Here is a 12567-nt window from a genome sequence, read left to right as displayed (position 1 = left end):
AAGCCATGGATAAACAAGTTGATGTCAGAGTGGGATACAGAATTGCCATAGTTGGCCACCAGGAGATTCCTCTCATTGATGCAGATAAAGTGAAGGTGCTCATTTTTATTAGAGCTGATGGAGTGAGGGAAAGATTTGTGTGTTCTTATCTGGATTCACCAAGTGTGCAAAAATTGTTCAATTATACAGGGCACTTTACAACAGATTTTTTTTGTGCCACATGGGTCCTCACCTGAAACTAGCCCAGGTCATTAACATGGAGGCAATAGTATTTCTGCACCACAGCTCTGGCATTGGCTTACAGCCTTGATAATGAATTGGGGTAGCTGTCAGTTTAAAATTACTGCTCAAATCACTGGATTTTCAAGAAAATTAAAAATTGGTAGATTAATTTTTACCAAATGGTTGAGACTGCAAAGATGCATTAAGTGGTGAGTTCACAGTGGCCCAATGAACAATTTTGTTCAGGAACTATTACTGGAAAATGTATAGCCCTCTCCCTTCATCCAGTTTCTAGGCATTATTAGTATTAGTCTCTTCTTTGCCCGAGGTCAGGTGACACATCAACCATCAAGTAACTTAAAATAAATTGATTTCAGTAATCAATGCTGTACCTGCATTTTGTTAATAAACTATTACTTGCTTTAAATGAGTTCAGCCTCACTATTCTTATTTGTTCACTGTACCTACAGTATGGAGAACGAGATATCCTATTATCTTTCAACAGATTTACAATCACTTAATACCTCATATGATTACTCCCTTCTCGAACTACCCAATATTCGGAGCAAGATAATTAGGTCACAGTTAGATGTTCAGATTCCTATTTTTATGTAAAACGTTCACCATTGCAATATTTTTTGGAAGGGTTTGAGATCTTTGGACAAAATGTGCCTCGATATAATTGTTTATCTGTTCAGCAATTCATCCATATGTAATGTACTAATCTCAATACTAATCACCTGAGTTTACAGCCCTGATCATGATTGATAGCTTCTACAAATCCAGCTGATGACTGCAGCCTTTATAATGCAGAACAGTTTATACGCAGTCGGCTACAGATACCAATGATTTGTGCTGGCTTTTCCAAATGAAGCGAGTGTTCTTTCTTTACTTTAAGCTCGTCTGCATGTGATATCTAGGAATGTTAAATTTTTCTTTTTAAATAAACTAACTGCAGACATCCGCAGTTAGCCCAACGTTATTACAGTGCCAGCATTGCAGGTTCAAAAACAGCGCTGTCTGAAAGGAGTTTGTACATTTTCCTCATGTCTGAGTGTGTTTCCTCTAAGTGCTCTGGTTTCCTCCCATGTTTCAAAGACATATAGGATTGGTCAGTTAATTTGTCTGAAAGTCAGCCACTCTTGCTGGGATATTAAAGCAATAAGGCACACAAGGTTATATATGGGTATATTTAGGCGACACAGCTTGTGGGCTGGAAGGCCCTGTTCCTGTTCTGTATCTCTAAATTAAATTTTTTAAAAATTAATGGCCACATTAATATTTGCTATTGTTCTTTTTCTCCTTTGAAAGGGCGAGCAGAGCTTATTGAAACAATATAAGATCTCGTCTCATCTTAATACTGTTTTCACATTTCAAAAATCTGTATTTGAAAAAAAAACTGATATCACTTCAAAATGTCACAAGTGTCATAAACGTAATGATCTATTCTAGTCCTTCCTGTGGTTCTGGTCAGGGACGACTGTGGACACCAAGATACAACAAAGGGATAGTCAAATAGGCTGATCTGTTCCCTTGATGGCTTCTTGCTTGGATTAAAAGAACAGGGTCGACTAACAATGGGAAAGTATCAAGTTCAAGTTTATTATCATCTGAATATACACATACAATCAGACAAACCATGGCGTACACACAATGCACAGCACATAATAATCACATTTATAAGTAAAGATGTATGTGCACACACACACACAATATAAACTAAAAATATAGAAATATTTTGGAATGATTTACTTGGTTACAGGATACTGTTCATCAGTCTGAGGTGGCACAGTTAGTGTGGCGGTTGGCACATCTCTGTTACAGCGCTTGCGACTAGGGAATGAATCCAGTGCTGTCTGTAAGGAATTTGTACATTTTTCCCATGTCTGCTTGGGTTTCCTCCAGGTGCTCCAGTTTCCTCCTATCCTTCAAAATGTACCAGGGTTGTAGGTCAATTGGATGTAATTGGGTGGCATGGACTCATGAGCCGAAAGGGCCTGTTACCGTGTTGTACAGCTAAATACAGTATATTTAAAAAAACTCACAGCCTGTGGGAAGAAGCTATTTCCCAGCTTGGCAGTCTAAAATACTGTGTGTGGGAAATTAAATTACACTAAGTTTTCCTTATTGCTCTAGTCATCTGATGATACAGGTTGAAGTAGAGCCAGAGATTCGTGGGAGTTTTACAGTCCAACTTGACCATACCAATCAAGTTGTCTACAGAGTATAGAACACTTCAGCACTGTACAGGCCCTTTGGCCCTCGATGTTGTGTTGACCCATATAAAAAATGTACTAAAGCCTACCCTGTAACCCTCTATTTTTTTTCCATTCATGTGCCTGTCTAAGAGTCCCTTAAATGCCCCTAATGTTTCAGTCTCCACTATCATTCCAGGCACCCACAACTCTCTGCATAAAACACATCCCTGATGTCTCCCCTAAACTTCCCTCCCTTTACTTTCTACACATTATAACGCGACTGATTGCACTCAGAAACTTGAGAGGAGCGCAAACACGTTTTTAAAAGCTTACAATCAATGGCCAGTACTGTGACGGATTATATATTTTATGTATAGATATGTTTTTGAAGGAGATAGATTGTGGGAGTAGTGTAGGTCACAAACAAACAAAAAAAACTTCACAAAACAGATCTCATTTAAAATGCCAGTGCTCTGCTCAAACCAGACATGTTCTTTGATTCAGAAATGTTCTTTGATTCACAGTCCAATCTCACTTCTCATTCCTCCAAGTTCACTGGCTGCAGGCAATTCTTATACTGTGCACAGAATTGAACATTTATAAAGTTCACCAAGCTTTAGTGCTTGAAAGGTAAATGGTTACCGCTCAGAAAGGTTCTTGTCGGACTTCAGCGAGAGATTTGTTGTTCCAGGACATCCACAACGGATGTACTTCCATCAGCCACTCCAGTGTCTTGCTGACGAAACCTGCCCCTTTGGGGTTCTCCAGATGATAAGCTCTTTCTTTCAGGTCATCACAGAGTTCCTTTTTGTTTCACTTATTCCAAGTGAAATATTAGACAGCCAGTCCTCTCCGCTTGTATGAATCACAAGGGCTTTGACCAGGCCGTCTTCCAAATGGGCTTGCCAGCTTGTCCTGTTCCAGTCCCAGCTGTAACACTATCAAGTGATCTGTGTGTGTGTGTGTGTGTGTGTGTGTGTGTGCGTGTGTGTGTGAGAGTCTCTCTCTGAGAGAAAGCCTGTTTGATCTCTCTGCTTGCAAAACCACATGACCCTCTTACAATAAGCTCTCCTCCAGACAGAAGTGGCTCCAACAAGCTCTTTCACCTGTTGCCTTTTTCAAACAACAATCCATTAGTGAAGTCTCTTGAGCACTCTTCAAAGCTCTTGCATAAGCTGTTGAGGCCCCGTTAGGTCTAGCATTAGGAGAGCTCCAGTATTTTAAATAAGATCTGATTTAAAATGTTTGTATGTGACCTACTCTAACAAACTTTTCCCAATTTATCTCCCAAAAGCATATCTATATACTCTATCACAGTAAGAAAAGAAGCCCAGGCACCTCCTTAAAGCCTTCGTGGTCTTCGGGATCAAGACATCTAACAGGGGGCGCCTTTGATCATGGTCAGGACCAATGTCACCATCCTCTACCACATAGCTCAGGGTAACCAGATGTTTAGTCCAGAATACACACTTACTGGAGTTGTACATGAGATTCAGGGATTTAGCAGTGTGGAGAAATTTCTGGAGGTTGGCGTCATGGTCTTCCAGAGAGTGTCCATAAAAGGTGACATTGTCGAGATAAAGGAAGGTGGCTTTTAACCCATATTTGTTGACCATTTTGTCTATCTTTCTCTGGAAGACCCTAATTGTGATACCAAAAGGGACCCTCCAGAACTGATAAAGCCATCCGTCTGCCTCAAATGCTATGTCAGTACTTGCTCCTCTGATCGGATTGGTAACTGATAGTATACAGCTTTCAGTTCAATGGTCGAATAGACCCGATACTGCACAATTTTGTTTAACATATCCAAAATACAAGAGAGGGGGATGCATCCAGGAATGTGAAGCAATTAATTATTTGGCTATAGTCAATCACTAGCCTGGACTTTTCTTCCCCTTTCACGACTACAACCTGGACTCTCCATGGGCTGTTGCTAGGCTCAATTATGTATTTTTTAAGTAGCCGCTGCGTCTCGGCTCTAAAAAATTCCCAATCCCCCACTCTGTATCGCCTGCTCTTTGTGGCTATCAGCTTGCAATCAGGAGTCAGGTTCAGAAACCATGAGGGGGAGGTCAATATTTAGGGTGGAGAGACCGCATGTGGTGTCTGGCCTTTTGGACCCTCCATTCCGCACTAAGATTGGAGGAAGAGGCCAGAGTATCCTATTACGGACTCCAGAGGACCCCTAAAACCAGCAGCAATAGATATGCACCACAGCACAGGGTCACTTAAACAAAAGTAGTTTTTAATTATACTTGAGCAAGAAAACAGAATTAAACTTTAACTTATTAATTAACCTACTTACTTAACCCCACTCTAATACTAAGTGCAGGTGTGTGTAATGTATATTTAAGATTAGAAAAGTTCTTTGGATCACAGTCCAGTCTCACTGGCTCCAGGCAATTCTTGTACTGTGCACAGAAGTTAGCATTAACAAAGTTCACCAGTCTTTGGTGTTTAACAGGCAAATGGTCACCACTCAGGAGGGCTCTTGCTGGTTTTCCTTTTCCAGGACATCTGCAACGGATTCCTTCTCAATCAGTCTTGCTGATGAAATTTTCCCCTTCAGGGTTCTCCAGATGATCCTCTTTCTTTCAGGTCACCTTTCAGACCACACCAATCTCCTCTTTTGACCAGACAGTCTTCCAAAATTTGCCAGCTCTGTTGTTCTGGAACTGATTTCTGTCTCCCCTCTATCTGTTTCACGCCCTCCCTCTAAGAGCAAAACTGTTCTCCTCTCTGCAAAGATCACATGCTCTCTCAGGCAAGCTGCTGTCGATACTTTGTTGCCTCCTGCAAAAAGTATTCTGCAAAAGTCCTGCAAATATTCTGTGTCTTAAAATGTGTGTGTGCAAACTGCTCTAACAATTCCTGCCAAACCACCTCTGAATACTCTGTCACAATCCATGGTCACGCTTTTAAGGTGACACAGGAAGTCTAGGCCCAGCAACACAGAAGCACACAAATTTTTCACTATATAAATTCAGAACTTACAAAAATGCCCCCTTTTCCAGTTAGATATACAATACCCCTGGATCATCGCAGAGTGCGAGTGCGATGCTAGATAAATACGATAATCCATCAGGTACACGCTCAAGTTGTACTGCAGAGCCATCACAGAGTTTATAAAGCTCTCTGTGGAGCCAATGTCTTCCAAGCAATCAGTCAAGTGCCCGTTTACTCTCACCTCCATCGTTGAGTTATTCAATTGGTGAGGTATTACCTGATCCAGGACAACCGAGGTCAGTGCTCCAGAAACTACGTTGCTCCCCATGTTGCTGTCGACTCTCTCACCTTGGCCCATGGGCAGACAACCATGAGGCGCAATAAGATACCTGCCCTCTGTCTTGATCCGAGAGAGGGCTAGGTGACGCCAACCTCAAGGCACAGCAAGATGGCCACCTTTGCTTCCCGTGATGCTTCACTTGTGGTAATGGGTCTCACCAAGAGGCGTAACAAGATACCGACAGCAAACAGAATGGAAAGGCCAGGCCAGCATTTTGGGACTCAGGTACAGATCATACACCATTTCAGGGGTCACACACACAGTCGTCCTCTTTGGGTTCCCCTTGTGCCTGCAAACCTTCACTCAGTGCCCTCACATTGTATCCTGAGCATGGAATCTTTCACGGGGCATCAGGCGAGGGGGTGCTGTGCCTGTCCACAGAAGTAGCATCCCCAGTTGTGCATGGCCACAGCAGTCGGTGCTGGGGCTGCGGGGGTCGCTGGCGCACCCAGTGACCTGGTCTTCCAAAAAGGCGTTGCTTTCACTTGTGAGGTCGTCAGGTTCAGTTGAGCCATATAACCATATAACCACTTACAGCACAGAACAGGGCAGTTCAGCCCTACTAGTCCATGTCATAACAAATCCCCACCCTCCTAGTCCCACTGACCAGCACCCGGTCCATACCCCTCCAGTCCTCTCCTCTCCATGTAACTATCCAGTCTTTCCTTAAATGTAACCAATGATCCCGCCTCAACCACGTCTGCTGGAAGCTCATTCCACAGACCTACCACCCTTTGCGTAAAGAAATTTCCCCTCATGTTCCCCTTATAATTTTCCCACTTCAATCTTAAACCATGCCCTCTAGTTTAAATCTCCCCCACCCTTAATTGAAAAAGCCTATCCACATTTACTCTGTCTGTCCCTTTTAAAATCTTAAACACCTCTATCAAGTCCCCCCTCAATCTTCTACGCTCCAGAGAAAAAAAAGCCCTAGTCTGCACAACCTTTCCCTGGAACTCAAACCTTGAAATCCTGTCAACATTCTCGTGAACCTTCTTTGCACTCTCTCTATTTTGTTTATATCTTTCCTATAATTTGGTGACAGTACTCCAAATTTGGCCTCATCAATGCCTTGTACAATTTCATCATAACCTCCCTACTCTTGAATTCAATACTCTGATTTATGAAGGCCAACATTCCAAATGCCTTCTTCACCACACCATCTACCTAAGTATCAGCCTTGAGGGTACAACTCCTAAATCCCTTTGTTGCTCTGCACATCTCAATAGCTTACCATTTAATGCAAATGACCTATTTAGATTTGCCTTTCCAAAATGTAACACCTCACACTTATCTGTATTAAATTCCATCAGCCATTTCTCAGCCCACACCTCCAGCCTTCCTAAATCACCTTTTAATCTATGGTAATCTTCCTCACTGTCCACAACACCACCAATCTTTGTGTCATCCGCAAACTTGCTTATCCAATTCTCCACCCCTACTTCCAGATCGTTAATATATATAACAAACAATAGTGGACTGAGGACCAATCCCTGAGGAACTCCACTAGTCACCGGCCTCCAATTGGACAAACAATTTTCTACCACTACTCTCTGACACCTCCCATCCAACCATTGCTGAATCCATTTCACTACCTCCTCATTTATACCTCTTTTTTTTCTAACCTCCTGTGGGGAACTTTGTCAAAAGCTTTACTAAAGTCTAAATAGACAACATCCACAGCTTTCCCTTCATCAACCTTTTTTGTATCCCCCTCGAAAAACTCGAGTGCTTTCACCAGCTCTAGGGTGCTGGCCAAGTCTTTCTTCCCTTTCTCTAGCAGTTGCTGCCTCACGACCTCACTCCTGCCACGAGGGGACAAATCTGTTCTTCCTCCTTCACCCGGACTGTGACCGCTTCGTAGTGGGTTTTTCTAGTCAGAGCCCACAATTCAAGGACATAATCGTCCACCGACTCACCCGGGCATTGAGAGATCCGGTGTCTTGCCGGCACGTTGTTCGTGTAGTGGGCCTTCAAGCCTTCTATGGCAGACTAGTATGTTGCACAGTCTCTGATGACAGTGAACCCCTTGAGGCCGACTCAAGAGAGAGAAGTGCAGACCACCGGAGACTATTAGAGTTGAAGACGACAGATAAGATTGGAAGCACTCCAGCCAGTAGGCGAATTCCTCCGGGGCCTCTGGGGAAAGAAGGTCAACCTGGAGCATGCCTGCTTCAAAGGTTAAGCTATTAAAATTGTAACTCAACTGATTACACTTAGAATCTTGAGAGAAGCACAAACACCATTTTAATACCTTTCAAACAATGGCTGGTATATACAATAGTTCTCAGGTGAATCTCAGATAAGTTGGGAAACCCACGGTTTATATTGGGGTAGGTGAGGGTGGAGCCAGCCATCTGAACTACACACAGTCAGTAAATTCCAGTTCACTGCACACATGTCCTCTGGTGTTTGTTACTCCTGCCTTGGGAAACAGGCATTGGCTGTCCATCCTATCTCTAGTGCTTTTTACACTGCCATTTCATTCCACGATATTTGCTTCTTTTTAATGGAACACTTGCTGTCTAAAATGGACCGAGACAGAATTAGGGTGGAGGGTCATACCAGTCCCGGCTATTTGCTGGCAGCAGACCTAGTAACAGCCCTGGAACTCCGGCTGTGTAAGGGACCAATTCGGATAAGGATGTATGTTTGTACTGTTACAAGCCCAAAGGACCCCAAAACCCAGCAACAATAGACATTCACCAAGTCAAGTAGTTATTTAAACAAAAGTTGTTTTTAATTAACTTTAAACATGAAAATAGAATCAAACTTTAAATTATCTCTATACTTAACTAACCCAAATTAACCCAAAATGTGTGTGTAAATTTAAGAAAAGTTATTTGATTCACAGTTCAATCTCACTTCTCCTTCTTCCAAGTTCTCTGGTTGCACAGAATTCTTATACTGTGCACAGAATTTAACATGTATAAAGTTCACCAGGCTTTGGTGCTCGAAAGGTAAATGTTTACTGCTCAGGAAGGTTCTTGTAGGGTTTGCAGAGAGAGATATCTGTTGTTCCAGGATGTCCACAACTGAGGTACCATATTACCTCAATGTCTCGCTGATGAAACTTACTCCATCAGGGTTCTCCAGAATGGTAAACTCTTTCTTTCAGGCTACCACAGAGTCCCTTCCTGTTCCCCTTATTCCAAGAGAAACATCAGACAGATAGCTCTTCCAGCCATCCACCACTCTGGAACTTTCTGTTTCCCAACAGCTTTTCCTGGTTTGTTTCAGCTGTGACTGTTCAGTCTCTTTCAGTGTCACACACTCACTGACTAAAAGAGTTTGTTAAGCTTGTCTTCTCTCTCTCTCTCTCCAACTGCCAGAAAGCCCACGTGATTCTCTCATTTGCAAATACCCCCACCTTCTTCAGCAAACAACAGGAGTTATCCTTCTGCTCCCATCTGTTGTCTTAGATAAACAAAACCCAGGAGTGTCCTTTCTGTAGGTACTTGCAAACAGCCAGTTTGTCTCCTCTTCCAAACAATGATCAATTCATTTCATGCCGTCATTTCAATTAGCACCTACTTGTGAAATGTACATAACATTCTCCATAGCCTCTGCAATATTACTAAATATGAATTCTTAGTATTTCAAATAAGATCTGTTTTAAAATGTGTGTATGTATATAACCCATTGTAATCTTACCAAATTCCTCCCAATATTTTTCCATTACAGTACTGTAATTTTTTTTAGTGTATTTATGGGTAATCATTTAAAATTGGACAAAACATGCAAGTAGGGCAACAGGAAAAATCTTTTTAATAATAATACTGCTGACCCAATCTCTCTCAGCAGCCTGCAATTATACAGAAGAGGTTAAAAGCGGAGTTGATCTGGCTGACAGCAAGTAGTTCACTGGGGAATACCTGATTGGCGGGCATTTGGATCTTAGCCCAAATCAGATGTCTATGCAAGCTCCCATAAATGCAGAAGTCTGACATGAGCTGTAGGTGAAAAGGCGAAGCTGGAGATGAAATGAGCTGATGGTGAAATGGTGATTCATCCTCTACTAGACTCACCATTTCATTAGGTGGATAAAGCACTGATGTGTTGGTGGGAGGAGAATAAGAAATGATTTAATTCATAATTCATGGTTTTGACAGGACAGATGTGGGGTGGCTGTTTATCTTTCGAAATAAGACTTGATCATTCATGAGTAAGATAAGTATGTATCAAAGGGTACTGAATCTGGAACTCTGCAGAAGGAGGGTGTGAACGCTCAGTTACTGAATGTATTCAAGACAGACACTGACAGACCTTCAGATATTAAGGGAGAGGAGATTAGTGTTAGGGAATGGCATTGTGATAAAAGACCATCCCCCACACTGATCCCCCACCCAGAAGTCAGATGTCCCCAAGTGTCTCTAGTCACCTTGTGCTGTGAGCAAGCTGTTCTGTGGGTTTGTCCTCAGTTTGAACTGTGTGAAGGCCACCACCCCACCCTTCCTTCCCCTTCCCCCCCACTCTGACCACACCATCTCCCAACACCTAACCATCAGCCACTCCATGAGAGATAGTGGTGATTAGTAAGGAATTACTTAAAGTGATATGTGAGTGGAAATAAAACGTTTGAAATCCACAGCTATAGATCATTTCTTGCAGTAGATTTTCCCATGCTCTTTTATATATATTGTGCCCATATGTTTTATTACATTGTGGCAATATTTTCCACGCTCTTTTATAAATTGTGTTCGTACATTTTATTAAATTGTGCACATTCCTATGTTCCTTTATTTATTGTGCATGTATGTTTTATAAAATTGTTTGTGTATTTTCCCACACTTTTATAAATTGTGCACATGTGGGTTTTATTCCTGCTGGAATTTTCGCTCTTCTATTAATTGTTGTGTGTTAATAAAAATAATGTTTGATTGCAAACCCTTGTGTCCAGACTTGTCTCTCACGAACCTGACACTTTCTCAATACAATGACCGGTGAGGGGACCAACAGTGTTACTGTCGGTGTAACTCACCGTTATCACCTTAATTTCAACCTCGCACGCAAGACTGGGGAATATTTTTGAGTCATTTTTGGGGGAAAAAAAAGGGTCTAACATGCTGTCAAATACGATATGTTATATGTGACACCAGACGCCAACATAGTTGAGTTACACATCCCGGCTCTTGACCCTGGAATGACAGCTTGCTGTGTAAAAAGACTCACTGACCCAGAAAAATGCTGACTTTGATCGTTTCAGTGAAAATGACCAAAGCTGGCTTAGTGGCGAGTCTTCTTTAAGGAAATATTGTGAAATTTCTGTGTAAAAAAACCTTGTAGACCTCTATTAAGTCTCCTCTCATCCTTCTACGCTCCAAAGAAAAAAGTCCCAGCTCTGCTAACCTTGCCTCATAAGACTTGTTTTCCAATTCAGGCAACATCCTGGTAAATCTCCTCTGTACCCTATAAATAGTTTCCACATCCTTCATGTAATGAGATGAGCAGAACTGAACACAATACAGGCAGTCCCTGGATTACAAACATCTGACTTACCCATCCATACTTACAAACAAATTGCTCCCCAATTTGCACATCAGCATTATGTTACCTCACGATTGCCCCTTCCGATATGCAAGACATCCATGGAATGAGAGTGGCTCTGATGGTAAGTAATTACATTAAATCTATAGAGAGAAGAGATGTAGGGTCTAAAGTGGTAGAATCATTATGGATTGAATTAAGAAAAGTCAAGTGTAAAAAGGCCATATTAGCAGTTATATACAGGCCCCCAAACAGCAGCTGTAAAGTGGACTATGAGTTATAGCTGGAAATACAAAGGGAATGTCACAGGATAATATCAAAATAATTATGAGGAATTTTAACATGACAAGGGATTGGGAAGGACAGGAAATTACTGGATGACAGGAGAGAGAGTTTGTAAAAACCTAAGAGATGGCTTTTTTGAACAGCTTGTTGAGAAGCCCACCGATGGATCTGCAGTTCTGGATTGGGTCATGTGCAATGAACCTGACGTCATTAGGGAGTTAGAGGTCATAGAGCCTCGAGGAAGCAGTGATTAAAACATGGTTGAATTTAATTTCAAATTTGAAAAGAAAAAATGTTATCAGATGTATCAATTTTTCAGTTGAATAAAGGAAATTATGGTAGTATGAGAAAGGAACTGGCTCAAGTCGAATGGAAAAGAAAACTAGTTGGTGGAACAGAGCAGGATTGGAAGATATTTTTACAAGTAATAAAAGGCATGCAGGATAGATATATTCCAAGGAAAAAGAAAATTGTCAAAGGAAAGATTGTACCAATGTGGCTAACAAAAGAGGTGAAGGCTAAGATAAAAACAAAGGGGAGGGCATACAAGGAAGCTAAAATTAGTAGAAAATCAGAGGACTGGGAATCCTTTAGAAATGTACAGAAAGAGACAAAGAAAATCATTAGGAAATAAAAGATGAGTTATGAAAGGAGATTGGCAAACAATATAAAAAAGATATAAAGGAGAAGCACATGTTGACATAGGACCGATAGAAAACGACGCTGGGGAAATTTTTATGAATTATAAAGAGATGGCAGAAAAACTAAATCATTATTTTACGTCATTCTTCACTGTGGAAGACATTAGTATTATCCCCGAAAGATAGGCTTCAGGGAGTACAGTTATATACAGTTAAGATTACTAAAGAAATGGTGCTCGGCAAACTGAATGGATTAAAGATTGATAAATCTCCTGGACCAGATAAGGTGCATCCATGAGTTCTGAAAGAGGTGGCTTTGGAGATTGTAGACCCATTGGCGATGATCTTCCAGAGGTCAATGGACTCTGGCATGACTCAAGGGGATTAGAAGGATGCAAATATGGTTCCACTGTTTAAGAAAGGAGGGAGACAGGAAAAAATGGAAACT

At 41.6% G+C, this 12567-nt stretch overlaps 1 protein-coding gene across 2 annotated transcripts in view; it reads right to left on the bottom strand.

Annotated features, from left to right (window-relative positions):
* The window catches only part of efcab2 (EF-hand calcium binding domain 2), a 171271-nt gene that overhangs the window by 119451 nt on the left and 39253 nt on the right, over positions 1-12567 (bottom strand). The window contains exon 1 of one of the 2 annotated variants that reach the window (XM_069930846.1): positions 7626-7648. The exons of the other annotated variant lie outside the window; for it this stretch is intronic. Coding sequence (XP_069786947.1) covers positions 7626-7633 — 8 coding nt within the window. The 5' untranslated portion in view covers positions 7634-7648. Of the gene's footprint in view, positions 1-7625; positions 7649-12567 lie in introns of those variants that run through there. 2 annotated transcript variants of the gene reach the window in all.

Source organism: Narcine bancroftii, chromosome 4 (genome assembly GCF_036971445.1).
Source record: "Narcine bancroftii isolate sNarBan1 chromosome 4, sNarBan1.hap1, whole genome shotgun sequence".
NCBI classification, from domain to species: Eukaryota; Metazoa; Chordata; class Chondrichthyes; order Torpediniformes; family Narcinidae; genus Narcine; species Narcine bancroftii.
The sequence above is the reverse complement of the archived record's forward strand: the minus strand, read 5'-3'. Positions and strand labels throughout refer to the sequence as shown.